Consider the following 23,249-nt stretch of genomic DNA (forward strand, 5'->3'; position numbering starts at 1 on the left):
CTAAAAATAACATCACGGGGTCTCTGGCTACTTCCTCCTGCCTTCTGTACTTCCAAAACTACACGGCTCCTTCGGTGCTCGCATCTAAGCCAAGTAAGATTTCTGGTAGTGCAGCTTGTCCCACGCAGGCACCTTCCTGGTGGAGTCCACGCGAGGTCCTGCAACGACTCAAGACCTCTGCCCACCCACCCAACTGCCCCAGCAGTAAAGCTCTACATTCCTCAGCCTCATTTCTACAACCTCCCGTGCCTCCAACTGAAGCGTGACTGAGTGGAAATTTGGTTAAACAGCTCTTTTTTTTATGATGTAAAAGGAACAATTCCATTTTACATCTCGTTTTCATGAGTTGCAGCGTCTCTAATGCTAACGGAATTCGCTCCGCCACTTGAATGAGCAGATTAGACTCCAAACAGCCCCAAAAAAAGCAGAGACACTGAGTCAGTACAGAAGCTCTTAATTGCACAGCCAGCTAATGCTCGGGGTGAAGTTATCACATTTATTGGCATAGCGCTGCCCTGAAAGCAAAGGCCACGTATCCTTTCCAAGATGCCATCTGCCCATCTTTAGACCCAAACGCCCTACTGGCACAAACACAATCCACCGCCTTTCTCTGAAATCCGTCAGTGACTGCTTCAGCTGCACAAGCACTAAGCAAACATCCAACCTTCCACCTATAATACTGGACCCCCACTTGCCTTCTTTCCTTTGTTCTACATTAACAAGGAGCAAAAGTTCCTGTTTGTCAAGGAAGGAAGGACCAAGCAATAGAAATGCTCATTCACATCTGCTGAAACTCTTGATTTTATGCTTGTTAAGACTAAATCATCTAAACTGAAACATCCTTGCAAGCAGAATAACGCCTAAATAAAAGGTTGGTCTTTGGCTTGTATGCTTGCTGAAATACAACAGGTCCACTTCCATATTGCTACGATGCAGGTAACAGGGCAGAAAATGGGGTGCTTACGCTTAAGCCTTATTACTCGCAGAATTTTACCTAAAAAACAGTAGTTATTTACATTTCATGTTCTCCCATATTTTGGTAAAACACAGTTGCAATTGTCCCCCTCAACAACGAGACTTCCAGCTTATGAACTGTGGGGGAAAATACTTCCTTCTGAAGCCCACCTGCGTTTGGGACCTAAAGTATGTGCATAGCTCACTTTAGACAGACTGATCCTATGGATACTAACCTGTGAAGCACAACCTAAAACAAAATGGATACGTAGCAAATGAAAACTTGTGTTTAATATTTTAAAGAGCATCGCATACACAGCCCACCTCAAAATACCATTAATTAAAAAAATACATTTGTGATGCCTTCAAGTGGTTCTGAAGGCAGAGCATGCAGAATAGGTCACTTTTAGAGATGAAATCCCTAAATTTTTATTTGGACACCTAGCTTAAGGAGGGTCTGAAGGCTCCTTTTGGGGGCACATTTTGCATCATTTTCATCTTAGCCTAAAAATAAATATAAAATGAATTAATCATTTTGTAGTCTTGCTGTTTGTGACCTTATCACCCAGCTGTGTTACCTTCTGCGTGATCCTCTTCTTGGGGTGGTCAACCGGCCCAGGGAAAGAGCAGGATCAGGGGAAAAGCCCCAGCCTGTCCCCTTCCTTCAGGCACGTGCAGACAGAAAGCAGCCCCAGCAACACAAAAACACAGGGAAAACCCTCCAAGGGAATCTGTTTTACGCCTGCAGAGTACAGCAACTTTCCTAAACAGCCTAGAGACAGGCCAGAAGCAACAGACCAGCGACGCAGACGGAGCGGAACGCCTCGCTGCAGGCAGAGTTTACCAGTCCCAGCATACAACCACCTACTTCAGACGCGTGTGGATCTGGTCTCTGGGCAAAAAGGGGAATTTTACCTTCCATCAGCTCTAGCACGAATTGCCAAAAAGGGCACAAAAAGCATATGCAATGCTCTCACCAGCTGACAAATAGTTTCTTATATTATCTGAGCATTTATCTCTCCAAAACGAACTGTGAAATCTTCGCGAACATCACCCGAAGTAATGAAGGGGAGGTGGGGTGGAGCGGGCAGGGCACGGACAAGGTGGTTAGTCTGTTTGCGAGACTACAAAAGAACTAGTTCATGTGAGCTCTCCGAGTTCACCCGGGGATTGCACCATACCTTCAGATACAACGTGCACAAGGCGGCTCTTTCCTCACCTCGTTTCTCTGACCAGGCATGCAGAAACCTCCTAGCAGCAACGCCAGCCTCGCACTCGCCAAACCGTGGGGGTAAACGAAATATCCTCGACCGACTGCTCACACAAACCAGTCAGCAAACCACAGACCGCACGGGTGAACTCCTCCTGCCTACTTCCACCACGTCCCGAAAGCACCGCAGGGAACGCTCTCCCCTTCTTACGCGTCGAGTACAAGAGCCGCGCAGCAAATAACACGGCAAAGAGGAGTAGTAACGTACGTGCTGCCTGTACAGGAAACATGACGGGGCTTAAAAATAGGGACAAAAAAAAAAAGACACCTACCACCCACAGAAAGCTCCACTCATCCATCCACAGGACCGGCGCTTTCTCACCACAGCGCTCGCTCCCTTGGGACCTGCCACGTTTATGACCAGTGGCGAGTTCCTGGGCTGCACGTGAACGTGTATCTGCGGTAGATCGGTGAGGTTGTGTCAAAATACCATTCAGGAACAGTCATTTCAGCCCAGGCTCCCCGCACGGTAGAGGACAGGTTGCAGGGAGAGCTCGTTCTTCCCTTCTCCAATATCTCGTTAGTGAAAACTCCTCCCTGGCCGTTTGGGAAGGTTTTGAAGCTAACAGAGCTCACCAGCAGCAGCACAGAAACACCAAGAAGTGTGTAAAACACTTGTTTTACACACTTCTGAAATGTCAGGGTATGGGAAGGTTAGCCACTCACTATTTGTCAGGGCTGTCGGGTTTTCAGACAGGAATTGCAGACTCCGGTTACAATTTTAGTATTTTTCCTAGATGGACCCACTTCCTATTTGCTCTCATCAACAAAGCAATTGAGTCTTGCAGATTTCATTGTTATTAAATTCATTCTGTTCGTATAAATTCTGCTGTGCGCGCGAGAAACTTGAATTTGGTGCCAAACCACTGAGCACATCCCAGAGCATAAGCTCACAGCAGACTGGATTACCACCCATAAAACAGAACTGTGCACTGTTTGGAAAAGCACTTTATTTTTCTCACATACACACACATGAAAACCATGCTTGAGAAGATGAAGGTTTCCCTTGGAGCACAGCATTCATGACATGGGACGGGATGCTTCTGGCATGAGTTTTCCTGATGCTGAATTGGTATTTTCCTTGTTCTGACTCTAAATTCCTATCACTGTAAACCTCACTGATAACTCATGAGAAAAAAAGCACATTAAAAAAAAAAAAAAAAAAAGAAAAAATGAAACCCTTTCTGTTGTGGTAGGTATAAAGACAGAGTGATACACAGAGTCATGAAATGTCTCAAATTTAAAAGCAAAGCAGCATCCGCTGGAGAAATAAAAGATGAATTTCTCATTCCTAACTGCACGTATTTGGGGACAATGACACATTCAGAAAATTGTATGTAAACAAAGAAATTGCCTTTTAAAAAATAACCTTATTCTGCATTGTTTGGGGAATCACTGTTGAACATGTCATCATGCACACGCAGCTACAGGCTAATACAGTCATACTTTTCAGTGTACTAGGTAAACCAAAGGGATTAATTCTCTACAGGTATAATCTAGATAGATTATTATACTCTCACAAACATTTTCAGATGTATTTTAATTTGCATTCTACCTAAAAGCGTTAAAATAAAGACAACATTTCTTACTTAATTGATTTAAAATGCAAGGATCCCCTCCTGGCTCTGCTATACTTAAAAACAGGACTACCCTACCGCTCCTGACAGCTGAATGTGTGTGGGTTCCTCTGGCCACAGTATTTATGCCAGCAAAACCACTGCAAATGTTATCCACAAAATATCTATCAAATAGGAACTGTAGCTTCAGCCTCAATATCAAATCTTAACTTGAATGCCACAGAACACTGTTTTCCACGCCAGCATTAAACACGTAACTATTTGAATAATCACAAAATTTCCCAGGCACAGCTTCAGCCTAGAGCACAAACTAGTATCACGCTATTTACCTTAAAAACCCAAACAACCAGAGCAGCACAGATCCTCTTTCTACCCCGACGTGCAAGAAGGAATACTACTGCTTACTATGCCTTTGACCCCGAGTGTGTTTTCCTGGCTGTGCTGAGCTCCGTTCCCCAGCATCTTCCCCCTTACAAAGGCAATTTTGGTCCGACTGAGCAACGTGTTCAGGTGCACGTCGCTCTGGCGGGAGGAATCGCTGGCTCCTTTAGCAGCCCAGCACAGGCGCTGCAGCCCCGGCGGACTGGAATAAGGACCTAGTTTAAAGTCATTTTAAACCAAGTTTACCTCCTCTCAAAGAACAGCCTCTCCGTAAGAGAAGAAAAATCACGCCGGGGAGCAGAGCTTCTCTCCCCTGCTGCTCCCGCCCGACGCTCTGCCCAGGCAGGGCCAGGGAGAGAAGACAGAGGAGCAGGATTTTGCAAATCCAGGTCACGGGAAATAAGTACTAATTGCAACACACGGAAACCGGCACACGTGTGCAGCAGGTTAATAGTCTTTTCAACATCTCTGAAAAAAAAAAAAAAAAAAAAGATACCTCTGACCACCACTTCAGAGATTGCAGATGGCAGCATCGCTTTGGTGGACGCTAACCTTTTCTTCTGGCAGCAAGGGAAATCAATAGCACCCTGCGCGGAAACGTCAATATAAATGTTCAAAAAAAACGTAATAGTAACATTTCGGAGCCTAAGGAACTCTCATTTGAAAACAGGTTCTGCAACAGCCTTTGCATTTTTAAAAATATATAAATCAAATTTTCTCACTGAAAAAGTTTTTAAAACACAAGGTAAGCTGAAAGACAGTGTTTTGTTTTGGTTTGTTTTTTTTTTAGTAAACTCAATTCCCTTCTGGTATTTTAGCCCAACTGCAGGGGCACTGAAAATGACTGTAGAAGCAGTAAAAATCTATTTAATTGATTTTTATTGTTCAACCTAAAAGAAATGCTTTATATGTAAAAATGACATCATTATACAGCAACTGTAGGAATGTTCTGAAATTCCAGTTTAAACAATATCAAGCCATTAGACATGCTTTTAAGGCAAATGTAAAATTACACTGTATCTTTAAATTCTCTCTACAGCACCAAATAATGTTATTAAAAAAGCAAACCCGAATTCTGTAATTTCCGTACATGACCTATAAATAAAACACATCTTGAATTTAGCATGAGACTGGTGATTTGGAGGAAATATAGTGTGACAGACCATATAGTCTTGGCTTGGGGAAAAAAAAAACAAAACAAAACAAAACCAAACACAAACAAACAAACAAAAAAAAAAAAAAAAAAAACAAAAAAAAGACACAAAATGTAACAGGTTGGGAGCTAAAGCAAGAGAGTCTTCCCAGCACAGCCAAAAAGACAGCCTAGACTAAATAGCACTGCACCACCAGAACCAGGATCACCAGATCTTCAGAAATACATCATCCTCTGAGAAGGGCACTCAGAAACGGAGACCACCAAAACGAGTACGGTGTGCACAGATTAAAATGCAATCTTTCCAGCATAAAGTTTCCTTTACCCAGTTGTCATGGCATACAGAAAACACACTACACTTCTGTGTTCAAATCCATACGCCTCCCCTCCTCCAGAAACGATGTCCTCAGGCTGCCCCTTCTTTCAAGCTATCACACAAAAAAGACAAAATCATGAACTACACGTCACTTGTAAGTTTTCACAAGGTTCTATAAAATATTACAAATAACCAATTTGTGATTCTTTTGCTTTTAATATTCCTGCCTGCATACAAATACTGCTGTAAAGCTAACTGGACCACCGTGACATTAAAGAAAACCCTCCAAATTAATATAATACACTGCTGTGATAGAGACTTCAAATAATATGCCCTTTCCACACATAATCCAGAACTTTATTCCCTTCATTTAAATCAAGGCATCTCAGACACGGTTTGCTGGAAAAATTCACCTTTTCAACTTCAGTTTGGTTCAGGGTTTTCCTCTGTCTTCACAGTAATCCCTGATGGCAGAGAAAGGCGAAATGCGTGCAAAGGTTGGTCAGTCACATAAAAAAGCCCTTTAGTTAGGTTGTTAACCCTACAAAAGCTTGCCTAGCCCACTGAATTTTAATCCTGAATTGGAAATACTTAGCTGGTGGCAAAAGGCAAGTCGTCTTCTCTTGACATAAAGTACTTATTTTGAGAGCCTGTTTAAAAATTCACTTTTCCAGCACGAAAGCACTCAAAAGCTGAAGTTCCTCTATTGCCCCTCTAAAAAGATGTCTCAGCTGTACCAAAGAGAAAAGGAAACATTAGGCTGTGGATTCAAATTAGCTGTCAAGAAACACAAACATAAATCTGACTTAATAGCGTAATTTGGAAATGTGTTCTGGGCCCACCCTTGGCAGTAACACCAGGGTTTAACTGACGTTGTAGCAATATTTAAAACAGCTCTGCAACTTTGGTTCTCCACCCAACTAAACAAGAGAAAATTATGTCGTTAAATGAAAAACACCACACATATTTAAGCAAGAGAAACCATCTAAACTTTTGACATTTTTCATCTTCAGTTTTTTTTAATCCAAAAGATTTGTACAGCATTTTTCTTTAAATAACTTACAAGATCAAAAGGAAAATAAATGCATAGCTTCAAAACCTTAGAATATAACCTCCCCTTGTTGCAGAAGAGTTCAAAGTCATAAAGTGCTGCAGATATGAACACACATCAGACAAATAATCTAGTAACTAACTTATTTTTCTGGTTTATTTAACAATATTCCAGGCTTAGAACATTAAATAAAAATCTCACAGACAATGGGTAGAACTAACAATGGCTTTGTTGTTCGGGGTTTTTTTGTTGTTTTGTTTTGTTTTTTTCTTTGCTTTTTCTTCTCCTTTTTTTTAAAAGAATGCTGACACACATCAATTGAACCGACTACAGTTTTATTTTGGATACCAAAAAATAAAAAGAAGCTGGAAAGAAGAGAGTAGTGGATTGCACCGATCTCAGTAAAACTGCTTGTAAGCGGCACTGCGTACATTTAGCCCCAGGAGGGCAAAGAGGGAAACGGGACACGGATGCTGCCAAGGGCAGAAGGCTGAACGGTGGGCAGGGGGAGAGGTGCTCTGGGCTCTGCCTTGGTTGCGAGGGCACGGCTTTGAATTTTGCCCGTGTTAAGAGAGGATCCGCACGCCTTGCACTAGCATTTGCGCAGCTCCTCGAGGGCCAGCAAAGGTGGCAGCAGGTAGAAGTGGTGCAAGCGGACACAACTGACACCAGCTGGTACTCAGTGAGCTTAAAACCCAAGAGGTCTTCCTGGCAGACTGCGGGGGTGTCACAGGAGCTGAAGGAACAGCAAAAAGGGACCTGCTGTGTCTCGCTCCCTTCCATAATTTGATTTTGCTACCCTCACAGATAGCCTACGTACCTGTGGGAGTTCAGGCCAAGCCTGTGTCTTGTACCTTGGGCAATCACAGACACCTCTTCAGCGGATGTGGAGGGCAGCAACATTCAGTGGGATGCACTGTGCGTGTACTTTGTACAACTGCAAAAAAATTTTCAGGGGGCTGGAGAGTGAAAACCCAAGCTTACCGGCAGCCAAACACAGGGCCCATCACCTGGTAAATGCAATTTTTCCAGGCTTAAACGTGCCAGGTAGTTCGCTAAGATTTACTTCACTGCTCCTTTACTTTGACCTCTGTCCTTCCTCCCCACCCACCTACCTCTTCCACCACCTACAAAGAACACAGAGGCCTCAACCTTCCAAAAACTATTAAACCAAAACATAAATGAGCAGTTTGGCCATAGATTCGAGTCCATCGCAATGCCCATTTTTCTACGTTCCTCCTGACTGGGCCCTTTCTACAACCAAACATCCATGGGTATCACCGTGATGAAAAAACCCGACTTTCTTCCTCCAGAATAGTAATGGCCAGACTTCAACAGACCTCTCTCCAGAAAGATTGTGCTTGGCACAGTCACAGATAAAGCCGAGGTGAGGGGGCGAGATACCAGTAACAAAAAACCCCAAGCAAACCTGGACTGTAACCGGAAAATGGCAAGAGTCCCTCCCCTGCACCTCAGGGAAAAATGCTGTCTGCCATCCCACTCTGTGCCAAGCGTGAACTCTAATCTTGTTTACGACCTGCAGTGTTTCATAAGAGATGGGGGGTTTGGGGTTGGTTTTCTTTCTTTTTTTTTTCTTGATTATCAAGTTCTCAAAAGGGCTTGAAACACTCAGGCATAGAGACACAAAGGGAGCAATTACAATACACAACAACTAATTGGAAACAGTACGCAAACATTAGACAGGACGGGACTAAAGTCCACTCTACAAACTGAGTCAAAAAGAGACAGGAGAAAAAAAATAGGTTTTAAGTGCTAATGTAATAAGAAACAATCTTAAAGACTTACTAAATACGTGTGGGGAAATGGAGGGGTCTCCTTCTTTTAAATATATTTACATAATATTAAAGCTTTTTATTTTGCTCTTCTTGCCAACAAAATTTTCTAGCTACCCTGGGCAAAGTCCCTATTTAAATTAAGAGGTTAAGGATTTTATAACACAGACAGACTGTTAGACCCGCGGCCCGTACACGTCTCCCCGCCCTCTCTTTCCCTCCCTCCTTCCCTCCCTCCCTCCTTCCCTCCGCCGCTGAGGGGCCTGATGCTTTGCCTGCTTCGCACCACGTGGCATCGGCCGTAACACCGGCGCAACGTGAAGGTAACACAACACTGCCCCTCGACCCCGCAACACTTCGTTTCCTCTTTGTAAAAGCACAAGAGACTACAATCAGGGCTTGTCTAGACACAGGAGGAAAAAAAAAAAAAAAATGTTTTGCCATTTAGCTGCTGCAGTTAAACGGCAAAACTGGACTAATGTGGACGCAGCAATACCAGTTTAGAAGTGTTTATACCATTTACACCGCACTGGAAAGGAAAATAACTTTTCCCAGTACAAGTGCATCCACACTACAGCCTATGCCAGCACAGTATAAGTTAAAAATAATAATACATCAGTCCCCTAATTGACAGAATTACACCAGCTGAACTTTTCTAGCATAGACCAGGCCTAAGACATGAGGTAGTGAAAATCAGGCTCAAGATCTTTTTTCATTCCATAGCATCAATATATTCTAAAAATATTCACTGCTCTGATTTATGGATTTTAAAAATGTTTTAAAATCCAAAATTTAAAGCTAACATCCTGAGTCACACAGGATTTACAAACGGAGGCGTAAGTCTTAAAGACTCCCTCTCTCACGGTCCTAATTCAGGAAAAGATTTTTATGATAGAAAGCACATAAGCATGTGTTTGTCTTCCACTGAAGCAAGTGGAAAGGAAGCACATGGGTAAGTGCTTTCTGAAATCTGGGCCACAGTCAGAAATCACGGTCGTTGTAGAATTTATTTCCTCATTCATTTCAGCGCTGTTTAATCACAAGTCATTCATGTTTTAAGACAGTGGGAAAAACATAGACAATGGAAGCTAAATCAAGTTCGTTACAAGTGTTCAATATTTACAGCATTCATAGCGTAAAACAGAAGTATTTTTGGTAACTTAAGACAAATACCTTTTTTCTTTGTTATTAAATGTACCGCAGCAGTCCTGTTAAACAAACCCACTGTCTCGGATATTAAAGAAGTTGTTGTTTACATTTACCGAGTCATTTAAATTAAAAATCTGTTCCTGTTCCAAACCCCACTCTCCTTCGTCTTCGTCCTCCGGTTCTGCCTCAGACCCATTCCGACTGTTTTCATACAAAAAGATCTGCTCGTCCACGTGAGCTGGGGCTAACCGGTTTCTCTTTGCGCTTACAACATTAGCAGAAGAACCAAAAAGGCGTTCAGGGAAGACCCTTGTGGCCAGAATACACCAGTATTTTTGAAGAACCTTTGGTAAGACTGGAAACAGCGCTAGTCTGTCAGACCACCACTTCAGCGGGTCTTCGTTCAAACCGAGGACCTTCTGTGACTTGAAGTTGCTCAACTCCTCGACGATCTGAGCGTGCCATTCCTCCTGGTCTTCCACGCCTCCCGTCTGGCAAAAGATCTCTGCGAGCATGTTGTTGATGACACTGGTAGGAGGAGGAGTAGAGGAGATGATGATTTTTTTCACGGGGGGCTCTTCCGAAACGGTGAAGAATTTCTCTTCAGTCCTAAAGGTATTTTCTTTTACTTTCTCCAGCAGGCTTTTTGCTTCTTCCACCACTCTGTTTTCCACCTGCTGCCGCTCAAAGGCTGAAAGAAAAGGCAGTTTTTTGTAGCGGGGATCCAAGAAGGTTGCAACATTGAGAAACATGTCTATCTCAGGCGTGTGCTGGTAGGTGGATGACAACTCTTTAGCAATCACCTCCTTCGCCATGCTGATTTCTTTCAAATCGTTCTCTTTGATGTTCAGGGTAGTATTCAGAAGCATGTGGAGAAGTGGCTTCACCATACTTATCGTCGGGTACTTTGAAGCAGACATCATCTCCGCAACCTGCTTGAAAGGCTGCAGCAGCTCCACCAGCCCTTCGATTGTATTCCACTCACTGGCTTCCAGCATGAGGTGGTGGTTGTTGCTGTCCTCCACCAGAACAGCCGCGATGACAAACTGCTGCTCCTTGAGGCGCTGCAGCATAGCGAGCGTGCTTCCCCACCAGGAAACACGGTCGCTTACCAGCATGCAGTGGAGAATATTCTGCTGCTTCTGCTTCTCACTCAGCATGTACATCGCGACCGTAGACTGCTGAAAATACTCCACCAGCTTTCGGCACCTGGCAAGAAGGCTGCAGAGTTTGGGGAGCTGAAAAGCTTGTTGTATTCCTGCGTTGAAAGTGTGCCCCAAACAAGGCATCTGTACGGGAATATCTAGGAGAGAGCAAGCTTTCACAATGTCTTTACTGTAATCTGTTGTAGCACCAAAGACTTTTGTATTGATCCCCCACTCAATGAACGTTTCGTAAAGGACTCGCGTAATAGTCTCTGCAGTGTTATCCTCTGGTACTTCAAACGTTTTTAAACACCGCGAGTTCACAGCCAGGCAGTTGGCAGGACTGCTGCTGAGGAAGTGAACCGCGACGGTTACGTACGACCTGTTCTGGTTTTCGCTCCTCCACATGTCTGTGGATATGCCACACCACAGAACCTCGGTGAGCTCTTTCAGCACCATTTCTCTAATGGCACTGTACTTTTCGGGAATAGCTTTTGTGCAGAAATACTTCCGACTCGGAAGTTCATACCTGGGGTCCGCTGTTCTCAAGAGGGCCTTGAAGGTGGGTTCATCAACAATAGAGGCCGGATACATGCCCTCGCAAATTAAGCTGATGACTGCAGATGTCAGTTCCTGATGCTTTTTGTTTTCGTAGTTCTGGTAGGTCTTCATGATGAGGCTATCTTGAACAACCTGCTGGGACGACTCTGGCTTGATTTTTGAAAACGCAGTGGCAAAGGCTTCCCTCATTTGCTCAGTGTTACTTTTCACAAATTCGCAGAATTCATCGGGGTGATTTTTCTCAAGGTGGTAGGAAAGGTTGGATGTGTTTCCTGAATAGGCGATCTGTGCCATGCAAATACGGCAGTAGATCTTCTTCCACTGTAATATGCATCCTTCTGCATTGGTATCAAACCCAAAGTACTTCCACACTTTACTCTTTGCTCTCGGGTGAGCCACTAACTTTAGGTCTGATGGGGAACCTTCTAAACTTTTATTCTCCATTGCTTCTTGGCCACCGTCCCACCTTTTGATCCTTCACTCATTAATGAGTACCTGATAAAGGCAGTAAGATAAAGATACAATGAGAAAGCACAAGTTTGACCACGCTTAACTATGTGAAATCAGCGTTTCTGCGAACGTATCAAGAAACCTACCTTACTAATTACATTTGCAAATTTAAAGATGAGATTTGCAGGAAGAGTGACCTACAAGAAGCCCATCAGAGTGTCAAAATTAAAAAGGGTTTTAACACATCACATTCTGCTGCGAAACTGAGCTAGAAGACCCGAGTAAATCTTGTTTCTAGAATTACATAATTTGGGGTAGAGAAAGTGTAGCCACCACCATAGAGTTGATACATTACTGTCACACAAACTGGCCATCTGCTATAGCACTTCCCTGCCTCTTAAGTTTTAGTTAAGGCTAGACGGACATCCTCTTGCCTAAGAGTTACCAAACTTCACTGTTAACATTTACTTCAATTGAAACCTGATACTAAAGGAGCAAAGGTTTTATTGTTTATTTATTTTGAAAGAAGTTTTGTTAGCTTGATCTAACTGTTCCAGCATTTGCTTTTAGAAAACAAACAAGCAAAAAAAAAAAAAAAAAAAAATTAAAAAAAATCTGTGATGCAAATTATGGCATTAATCTGTTCCTCTGAAATGTAAAGATGTTTTCTGACTGAAATAAAAGGAAAAGGAGTTTAAACCTACATGCAAGATCAACAATACACGTCTGACACCTTTCCTGTCCTTCTCTTTCTGAAATCAAAGCCATCTCCTGAACTACTAGTTCACAATCCTGGTTCCTGGAATAACAGTGCATTATAATTACAGGAAAAGCAGACAGGGAAGCACTAATAAATGTTATTATCCACATCAGCTGGAAAATAACTTCGCTGTATTTTCTTCAAAAGGGTACAGAAGTCAGGAGGGGTTGACACTTCAGAGATGAGCGTGGCGATAAGGCAAGACTTGGCAATCTGTACCTCAATATCTGCACAGGAAAACGCTTCTTGTGCAAACAGTCACATGCAAGTCTCTGTGCACCGTGCCAGCAGCCGGCACCCGCCGGAGCTGATTTCACTACACCAAAAAGCCAAGCCACAGCACAGCACAACTGCATGCTGACGCCTCTCCCACTTCTCCCACATCTCCAGCCGAGCCACCGTGACGGCAAGAAGCCCTTCACCGGGGGCCCGGCCAGGATTGGGAAGGAGAAGGAAGCCATCAGTTAAACACAGATGCAAACTCCCCCACAAAAATCCAGGGGAACAGAGCAGGAGAGAAACATCAGGAGCATCCCTGCAGCAAGCCTGAAAGCAATGGCATTGCTCCTTCTCTGCTCGTCAGGAGCTACACCTGCACCCAAGCCCAGAAATCCCCAGGTGGTAAGACTGGCTGGTTGGGACAAGAAGAAACAATCTGACATTTTCATACTGCTGCAAAGGGATAACCCCACCCCCCAAAAAAGAAAAAAAATATATATACGTGCAAGCTTCTCTGGTGTGCTTTCTGCTGTTGATGAACATTCCCAAGAAAAGATGTTTTCTCTCTGAACTATAACTGGCACTTTGCAGCACTTTCTGAATGTCTTGAATGAAAAACCAAAGACAGGTTTACCAAGACTAAACATACTTAAACACAGCTGCTGGTTTAGAAGCAGAATGAGAGATACAGGGCAAGCATTTTACTGCATTTGTTCTGAAGATTTACTTGTGTGTGTAGACCTCTTTTTTTTTTTCTTTTTTTTTTTTTTCTGAGCGGGTCAATGCCCTCTACTGTGATTCATTCAGTGCCTTTTAAGTTGTCAGGATGAACTACTGATTTAACAATGATGCCTAATTCCAAAGATGTGCATATCAACAGCACCAATATCAACATCACAAAAACTGATGATTTTGAAAGACAAAGTGGTGTAATGTATAATGATGTAACCCTGCCATAGCATCAGGCTATGCACTGACAAGATACATCGCATCAGTATGTATTCTTATAGCTTTTAGATCCCTCCATTTCAATCCATGACGTGGTGTCTCAAGGAAGTATAGAGGCTCCCAGTATTTCATTAAATCTTACAGTTTCCTTTGCAGTTATGTGGCAGTTCCTGAAAGCAAGGAGGAAGGCACTGTAATAAAAGAGTTGATGCGTCTTTAATATTTAAAATTAGTATGACACACCTTGGATCATAAAAAGTTCATCGCAGACTGATAAAATACAAGTTATTTTAGAGCAAGGGAGTGTTACAGACTCACCCCACCCTTCATTCTTGTGTATGTTACAGTTTTGCCATCATTTTGAGATGGATCTGGCACTTGGCGATGGTGGCACAGAGTAGCATTGCCACAGTTAAGGATACGCCAGCATAACACAGCCTTTATTAGAATGCTGTAAACCACACTCCAGCTGTCATAATAGCTCAAATATAAACTGCTAATCATCCCTGCCTCTCCTCAAGTGTTATACTGTGTAAGTGGCAAAATGAAAAAAGAAAAAACAAAACCCAAAACAAAAAATAATGCCATACCTCTCATTTTTCTCTAAGAAGAGGTAATTTTTTTTCCTCTCTCAGTGAAACAGTGCTCGTAAGCTAGCAAAAACTAGAGCAGCTTCAACTCTGAGCCAAACTGAAGACACCAGCACCTTGCAAAATTAAATCCATTGGGAGCGAAGCACTTCATTGCCTTTGGGAAGCGCCTGAGCTTGTTACCAAGGGCAGCCGATGGAAACGCTCCCTTTTAGCTTGCCGAACTTTTCAGGATAAAAACAGCTAGTGCCACTTCGGTTTGCTGAAAACCCTTCCGCACGCAGAAGCCTTCAGGCTACAAACGTTGCCTCTCTTCCTTTCTCCCTTGGATTCCCACCCACACTGAAACAGGGCGCACCTTCGGAGAAGCTGCCGTTTCCCTCGCCTCCTCCACGCAGCTGGCCCACGCCACCGGGGCCGAGGCTTTTACGAGCCTGCAGACAGGATCCTCTGCTGGCCTGGCAGCGGACTCAGCTGCCACGGGAGGAGAAGGAAGGGGAAGGCCCCGGGTTTCTTTGGGCAAACCCTCCTAACGCAAACCCACGACTCCCCCCCCCCCCCGCCTCTCCAGGGCAGGGCTTGGGCCAAAATACCGCAATGCCAGGCGCTGAGGAGGGCGGCGGTGCTACCCCGGAACCGGGCAGGGCTGGGGTGCCCCAGCGCTGAAGGAAATCGGTTCAAAACCCTGCATGAGAGTCACTGGGATTGTGAAACCAGGCACGGGGATGTGAGGAAACGTGGGGAGTGCAGCCACCCCTGCAACCTTAGCTCTGCCCCCTTGTGCGCACACGGCGACGGCAGCCTCCCCAGCTCCACGCCGGGTATGGCCATCGCGCAACCCCTGCCTCTTGCAGCGCAGGGGCAACCACAAACCGAGCGTTTCCCCACTGCTGAAACTACCTAAATAACTCTCTCAGGTGCACGTGTGGGAGGGAGGGATTAATTGTTAGATGCGACTTTATTTTTGCCTGCTGACAATCCTTCCTACCCGGTCGCTTCTCTACCCACCTCTGGATATTTTACAACCTAGAGCTCGCACACCTTTGAGCCGGAGGTGCTTGCTCTACCATTATGCTTTACTCCTATAAATTAAAAGCCCTCAATACATGAATCAAAATTAAGAGATGCGTGTTCCCAAATTTCACGATTAACTGTAAAGAAGCTGGGTACAACTGATGATACTGAATAACTAGAAATTGGGGCAAAGTAAAAATATGTATGAAATTTCAAGCACTTGTAAGAACAGGAGTCATCTTTAAGGTCTTAAGAACTTCAGTCACACTACCACCTTCTTCAGAGACAGTTTTCTACACATCACAGGTACCAAATTTAACTACAAAGACTTCAAAACTACAGAATGTTCAGCATTTATCTTCCCCTACCAAATTTCAATGAAACACATATAGTAGAAGAGAAAATGCAGAAAGATGATGCCAAACAAATTCCCCGAGGAGCTTGTAAAATATCCTAAAGAGATGATGATGACTATTACTATTATAACCATTTTTGTTATCAGTAGGATGACTTTCAGTGACCGCATTTCCAGTGTTAATATCTGGGTGTCACAATTAATATTAGTTTGATTTTATCAATCCATTGATTAGAATTTTTGTTTTTAAAAAGCTGTTTATATCAAGATTTTTAGTCATGCAGGGTTGCTGATTTTTTTTTCTCCAACTAATTAAGATTAAGCACTGAAAAACAAAAACATTCAAGCAGTAATTATTTAGATCACTGAACACTAACACAGTTTACACTACATATCGGCAGTTATACCGTTTATGCAATTAGTACTTGGAAAAGCATTTTAAAGTAAGTTAAATATAAGTTCCCCTTTACTTCTGCACACTGATTTCAGTTAGCGAAGCAATCACTGGCTGTACACCGTTTATCCTCCCAGCTCTCTATTTCCCTTCCCTGAGCTTCAAGATCAGAATTTCAGACTAACTCCCTACCCTGTACTGGGGGAGACGCTCACTTCAGTAGCGAGTATTACTATCTTTTCGGTCTGTGCATCAAAACAATTACCAAGTTTTTGCACTGAATCTAAATTACAGAGCTCAAACTGCCCTCTTTCCCCCAAAACTGTCTTGAATCCCACATAAAAAAAATTCGATGTGCCCCAGTAGGACGTGACAGAACAGATGGTCGTTTTTAAAAGCCAGGCGAAAGTACACGTGCCAAGAGCATGCAACTCTGACTATGTTAGGGCAAAGAAAAAGAAAAGAAAAATGAAACTAATTTGGTTTACTTGGATTGAAATCCTGAACACATCTTCCCAGCGAGTACAAGAAAGCAAGCTTTTCTTGGAAAATCTGGAGGCAGAAGGGCTGCACTGACACCAGACCCCTTCGCTCACCCACAGAGCTCAAGGATGAGCCACTGGGCATCCCCTCGGTTTTAAACCTTCCCCGGGAGAACCGCACCACCACCGCGTGAGGAGTGGGAATGCTGACGGGGGAACTGGGGCCAAGGAGACGGGATCGGAGGCATGGCTGACTCTGCCGCCCTGCCCTGCCTTTCCCAGCCCCGCTTGTCCCCTCCAGCCTCTCCTGGGAAAGGCACCCTGACAATGAAATGCCTGTATTTGTGAGAGTTACAGACACCCCTCAAAAAAAAAAAAAAAAAAAATACAGAAAAATTCAAACAGACGCACCTTTCTAGATGGCTGTCTGGAAAAGTTATTTGGCATTTTCCTACAGCGAGTGTAGTTTACGATTCAAACTTTAATTAAGCATGTTCTAATCAACACTTTCTCCTGTTGTTGCGCTGCATTTTCTATTTTGAAGTTATTATGGAAACAAGGTTAATCGGGGTAAAAAAGTTCCTGTTGACAAGCTGATTCACTTTTTTAAGCAACGGCTGGACACAGCGAGTCGAAGCAAGGCAGGAGGTAACTGCCAAGAGGCAACTGTGTGCAAACAACTATCTGAGGAAGAAACGACTCGTCTTTGGAAGAAACCACCCCAAATTGGGACTGAAAGAAAACTTTCCACGTCTGTCAGATCTGCCCTGGTCCTGCTCAGGCAACTGACATTTCCCAGGTTGGATTTCCACTGCTTTCCTTAAGCATTTCCAAATTCAACACTTTTTTTAGGGTTGTTGGTTTGTTTTTTTTTTTTTTTTTAAGTAGCAGCTAGGAACTGACTGCAACAAAACGCTCTGGTCACATTTTCATCATGCTGTTTCTCTTTGGTTCAAAAAAAGATTTGGAAAGCATTACACACCCTAGGCACAATACCCAGCTTTGCTCTGCCAAGAAAAACTAACGCTAGAAAAATGCTCAGATGACTTCAAACTGTACAAGCATCTGCCCTTTCTGTCACCAGGGTTCTTTGTTTGTTTGGGGGTTTTATCTCTGCCCTTTGAGAAGAAGAAAGGAGAATCCCAGCCTATCACAGAGGCATTGGGAATGAATAAAAAGTAGACAAAACGCTACCCAAGGAAGCCACGTGTGATGAAATGCACAAATACGCTCTTACTGTGTGGTGTACTTGTCCCATCTCCTCCCCAGTGCTTTAGATATTCTCTCAAACAATTGCCTCATCTGCCTCATCTCCTTACTGAAACACTATGACCTCTCAATACTATGGGGTTTGTTTTTCTTGGGTTTTTTTTGTTGTTTTTTTTTTTTTTTTTTTTTTTTACTGTTCCTCTGGTTAAAACCATCGACAGAGCCACAAAGGCTCCCTTGCTGCTAAGCAGAAAAAGTTAAAAGACACTGTTTCGCATGCAGTTGTATGCTTAGCTCTGATGATACCCTACGCGTCCGTCCGGACTCGTAGTCTGCTGTAAGTTTGCAAACTCAGAAGCATTTTAAAGCCCTTAAGAGCAACGTGAGGAAAGAGGAAATTCAGATCTTTGCTTTCTGACAAAGTTTCGCTCTAGTCAGTATTACACACGCTGTTGACCCAAATCGGAAAAGTGCAAAAAATGTAACTTCTCCCGCAAATGACTAATCTGAAGTCCCATGGAGAAAACTGCAAGTGTCACTCGCTTGTCAGCTTAAAGGCTGCCGGCGGGTGACAGCCGGTATCAAAGACTAAACTTTGGGAACGCGGGCGCGACCCCCCCCCCCTCCCTCCCCGGGAGCGGCCGGCGGGGGCTGCCCGCCTTCCAAGCACCTACCTGGGCTGAGGGGGGGGCTGAGCCGAGGTCTGAGCCGAAACCGTCCGAAAGCACAAAAAGAGGAAGAGGAGAAGCGGGGACCCCCGGCCCGCGGAACCCCCCCCCCCCCCCCCCAAACACGCCGCCTCCCGAGGCCGCAGTCAGGGCGCCGTGCAGCCAGGCGCCCGTCCCGGGCCCGGCCCGGCCCTCCGCCCCGCCCCACGTCCGGGGCGGCCGCGGCCCCGGGGGGGGGGGGGGGCCGGACGGGGCGGCGGGGGCCGGGGCCCGGCCGCCCGCTGGAGGCGGCGAGGGCGGGGCCCGGCGCGGCGGGGAGGGCGCCCCGCCAGCCGCAGCTTCCCCCCCCGCCACCCTCCTCACTCGGGGCCGCGGGGCGGCGGGACCGGCCCGGCCCGCGGAGGAGGAGCCCGGCGGCGGCGGCGGCGCCTCAGCCCCTGCCCGGCCGCGGGGGAAGCGGCGCGGCGCGGCCCGGGGGACCCGCCGCCGCGGCCAAGGTCGCGGCTGCCCTGTCTTTTGAGCGCACGGGCCGTCCCCCGGGACACCGGTCTCCCGGGCGGGGGGGGGGGGGAGGCGCGGCAAAGTTTACCCACCCCACCCCACCCCCTCCCTTCCCTTCCCCGCGGCGGGGGCTGCCGCCCCCCGTCCCGCCCCGCGGCGCCGGCTGCGGTGCTCACCTGGGGCCGGCGGGCAGCGCGGGCGGAGGAGGAGGAGGAGGAGGCGGCGGCGCAGCTGGTGCAGGATGACGAGGAGGCCGATGCGGTAGACCCGGAGCAAGGGCACCAGCGCAGACAATAGCGACATGGCCGCCTCCCGCCCCGCGGCGGGGAAGGAGCCAGGCGAGCGGCCGGCCCGGGCCTGGCTCGGTGGGAGCTCTCCGCCGGAGCGGGCCGGGCCGGGTTGAAGCCGGGGGGGGGGGGGGGGGAGCGCGGCGCGGCCCCCAGCCAGCGGAAGGGGAAGGCGGCGGCGCTGTCACAGCAGCGCCCGGGCGCGCCGCGGCTCCCGCCCTTCTGGGCATGTGCGGCGGGGGAAGGGCCGCGGCGCGGCCGGCGCGGGGAGGGAAGGGGCGGCCGGGACCGGCGGGGCGGCCCCCGCCGGGGAGCGGGGCCGGCGGTGGCCCTCGCCGCCGGGTCTGGTCGGGGTGAGGCGGCGGGCACCGGTGGCTGAAAAGCGCCCGGGGAGCTCCCTCGGGATTTCCCTCCTCCGCCGGCGCAAGGTGAAGGGCGGCCGCGTCCCCCGGGCACGACCCCCCGTCACCTCAGGCAGCCCTCGGGGCTTGCCGGTGCGGCGGTCGCGGCTCTCGCACTTGCGGGTGCCGGTGCCTCCAAACGCAACTTTAGGTACAAACCCCTTCCTACGTCAGGCGCCCGAGTTTTGTACCAGCCGCGTCACTTACGCCTTTATTCGTTTCGCTCAAAAGTTTCGCGCCGTCGGTTTTTAATCCTCTGCCTTCTTTTTAAGACGCCGGGTACTCGGGGCAGAAGCAGGAGCACGTCCTGCCTAGCAGTTCTCCGGGTAGACGGCTGGTTTCGGCTACGGGAAACACAGCGCCTAGCCCCGACACCGTGGTGTTCGTTCACAGAACTGGCGGGGTGTCATAAATGCAGATGAGCCTCATATATTAATACAAAACAAAAAAAAAAAAATACGAACAGACATTTGACAGGAGGAGATGTTGATCTATATATTCAATTTCAAACCCTTAGGTACTCTTTGAGGATGTTGGGGAGCTGTACAAAGTTCGGGAAGTGCAGTTGAAATGTAATCTCCCCTTCCCCTTTTTTAAAAAAAAAATAAATAAACCTACTTTCTAGAAAAAATATAGTTAACAATACACTTTTTCAATGTCAGATCAGATTGCTCAGCAGAACTGACTTTCTGTCTTCTGTCAGAAAGACACATAAAGTAAAAGCATGTTGTGTAGTTGCTCCAGGACAAAATCAATCACTTAATTCTGTGTATCTCTGGTGAATTATTTTTTTTTATTATTAACACATGAAATTATGCAAACATAAATAATAAAACAACATGAAGTCACATCAATGAAGGATTCATTCTTAACATATATTGTTCTCAGTCATATGTGGAGTGGTAGAAAGCATCACATAAAAAGACATGAAAGAAGAAGCACTGACATTTAGCAAAGGTGAATTATTCTTTCAACTTATCTCAGTAAAAATCAAATCTCCTTTATGTTGCTTTACATCCTTTCCTCAGAACTATAGCGTTAATGAAAGCCCTTTGCAACATTAAACTGTGAAACCTGCCTAGAGTGTATTTACACAATCCATATATAAATAGACCATGCTTTCTTAGGTTTTCTAGTAGAATAAAATCAATCGGTGCATATTCAAGCTACGAAAATAAAGACTCCTCTGTCTTTTTTCAGACAATGCTATCCAATGAATTAGACCAAGTGGGGAACAATCAATCGATGGGTTAACGTTATGGTCTTATTGGTCCCACCGCTTTTTCTCAAGGTGTTAAAATTATTTTCAACCCTCCGTGGCTCATGAGTATGGCTTCACAGAAAGGACGAGGAAAATCTGTTTCAACACTGTTTCAACATGTTTCAACATGGACGAGGAATGAAAATACTAACAAACGGCTGTAGGTCTTTGATTCTTTTCAAATAGTGTCTTAGAATACATCCTAATTTTAACTGACACTTTCTTTTCCTTGGTTTTCAATAGTCCCCATCTTTACTTCTTACTGATACTATGATTTTTTTTTTCTTGCAATCATTAACTGCAAAGCCTCGAGCATTCAGGCTGGAATCTTGTCCATCTACTTCAGATACCTCACTGAGACGTTATTACCTCAATGAAATTTTTAGGCGCCTGAGCCCTGGGAGGGATGAAAGGAGCAATCTAATTGCCCCAGCTTTGCTGTACGGGCAGCGGACGGAGAGAGGCACTTCTGAAGACCTGCAGAAGGTGACTGCCTCCTTCGAGGTGCCCACAGCGCTTCCACCTTCCCACCCGACTGCAGCTGAACTCGCAGCGCCAGTGAGCAAAGCCAGCCTGCAGTTACAGCACAGATATCCTCCCGGGAAGTCGTCGGAAACACTAGTAACGCTCCATCCACGCACGCTCCAGCCTATCTGTCCCTCCCGCAGGACTGGCACTAATGAAGCAGTATGTGAGCGCAGCGCTTCCACCCACCTCTTGCATAAAGATGCATGAAGCTGGAAGAAAGGAAGTGGGTGATGTTTCTAGACTCTAATTAAGCCCTGAGCTCAAACTTCCCAGCCGAATGGCATAATCAGCAGCCATCGGGGGTAGCGTGGATGGTTAGGTGTCGCAGCTGGGAGCCTGTGCAGCCAGGAACGCGCGAGGCACGGGGCCACATCAGAGCAGACAAAAGCGAACCCAAGGGTAGACCTGGCAGCTCAGACGCTCTCTGGCCCGCGGTGGAGGTTGTGAGGCTGTGCCCTCCCCTTCTCCTTCCGTGACAGTCTCCCGTATGACACACGCCTTCTCCAGGGACGCGGGTTTGCGCCCCTTGAGAGGAGAACTGGAGCCCACAACCCCCCGTGCCCACCCCGCCGTGGCTCAGGCTCAGCGGGAGAGGTCGGCGCATGTTGCCCAAGCACGGCGCGAGTGTCGGGCCCGTCTTGTGAAACGTCGGCAGCGTCCGATCAATCCCTCTCAAAAGGTCCAACCGGCGCTTCCACTCCCGTGCTGAGCTCGAGACGTGCTCTCTGGGTTTCGCACGTATGTCGAAGCTGATGGCCCATGCCGGCAGAAGCCAGTCATAATTCTGACTGCTGTTAATTTTTCAGCCTTCTGAAAGGGATTTAAATGCCTGTCTTCCTAAGCTGGTTTGCAGTGGGACTTGAGGCAAGAGATAAGTGCCTATCTTCCCCAAACAGGATCTCCTTAACATGTGTGGGTGAATAAAGTTAAACGCCTGAGGAGCTTTCAGGTTCAGTAGGGAGGTGCTCACAAGATTAGGCAGTGCTGGGAAACAGTCGCTTGGGATTGCATCTGGAATTTATGTGGGGCTTTGAGCACCTGCAGACAATTTTGACAGGCTGCGTATGCTTTTTTTTTTTCCCCCCTCTATGCAAAAAAAAAAAAAAAAAATCATTTTAGGTGCCCCCAAACTAGGCATCATCTTTCCTAATACTGGGCACTTAAGCATAGCAGGACTGTACGGAGCAGTAAGCTCTTAGGCACCGTCCGTAGCAGCTTGGGGAGGGTCGGTTACCTGGGAGGGGAAAGAAACTTTGCCAAGGGGAGAGGTGACTGCAGGCTACGGAGTAAGAAGTCCCAGGGACTGAGGGCAGGCTCCTCTGCTGTGGGCAATCATCTGATGGGACACATTTCTTTTTTCTTTAGTAATGCTGGGGGAGACAGATGAGTGTGAGACCGACCTCCTCTGTAACAGAATCAGTGCTACAGCATTTGCCCATGAAGGAGAAAGTCTTTTAATCCCCCTCAGTCTTTTTCAGATATTTCACTTTTCAAGAAAATAGTCTCATTGGGAGAAACTGATCCTTGCTGGTATGGCTATGGCCATAAAGATGTGAAGCCCAGGAACACAGTAAAGAAAAGAAATCTGAGGTTTTTTAGCCTAGTATTTAAGTTCACATGAACAAGGGGACAAAGTTCCAGCCCGTATTCCCTGAAGAACCTATGCTTTTTAGACTAGAGAAGAACAGGACAAAATATGGGCTAGTAAGTGCAAACAGAGTCCTGGAATAGGGACAACTTCCCCTCTTCAACCAAATGCTCAAACCACTCAGCTATTATGTAAGAAGCACAGTGTGCTTATTACTGCCGCTGATTTTTTTTTAAAGCAACTA

General features: G+C 46.2%; 2 protein-coding genes and 1 long non-coding RNA gene across 7 annotated transcripts in view; 1 reads left to right on the top strand and 2 right to left on the bottom strand.

Moving 5' to 3' along the window:
* The window catches only part of DHRSX (dehydrogenase/reductase X-linked), a 177,276-nt gene extending 157,785 nt beyond the window's left edge, over positions 1-19,491 (bottom strand). The window contains exon 1 of the mRNA XM_042789004.1: positions 19,117-19,491. Within this exon, the coding sequence (XP_042644938.1) occupies positions 19,117-19,243 (127 nt within the window). The 5' untranslated portion in view covers positions 19,244-19,491. The remainder of the gene's footprint in view (positions 1-19,116) is intronic.
* ZBED1 (zinc finger BED-type containing 1) overlaps positions 6,832-23,249 on the bottom strand; it is a 60,257-nt gene continuing 43,839 nt past the window's right edge. For 2 of the 5 annotated variants that reach the window (XM_042789000.1, XM_042789003.1), the window contains exon 2: positions 6,832-11,845. In XM_042789000.1, the coding sequence (XP_042644934.1) occupies positions 9,707-11,794 (2,088 nt within the window). In that variant the 5' untranslated portion in view covers positions 11,795-11,845 and the 3' untranslated portion in view covers positions 6,832-9,706. Of the gene's footprint in view, positions 11,846-11,946; positions 11,998-18,445; positions 18,532-19,116; positions 19,219-23,249 lie in introns of those variants that run through there. The other 3 variants (XM_042789001.1, XM_042788998.1, XM_042788999.1) reach the window with 3 other exon arrangements.
* On the top strand, positions 19,224-20,803 carry LOC122152957. The gene is made up of 2 exons (XR_006164968.1): positions 19,224-19,305; positions 19,901-20,803. It is a non-coding gene; the product is annotated as an uncharacterized LOC122152957 (long non-coding RNA).

This window comes from Tyto alba, unplaced genomic scaffold, assembly GCF_018691265.1.
Source record: "Tyto alba isolate M040663 unplaced genomic scaffold, T.alba_DEE_v4.0 Super-Scaffold_14, whole genome shotgun sequence".
In the NCBI taxonomy this organism is placed as follows: Eukaryota; Metazoa; Chordata; class Aves; order Strigiformes; family Tytonidae; genus Tyto; species Tyto alba.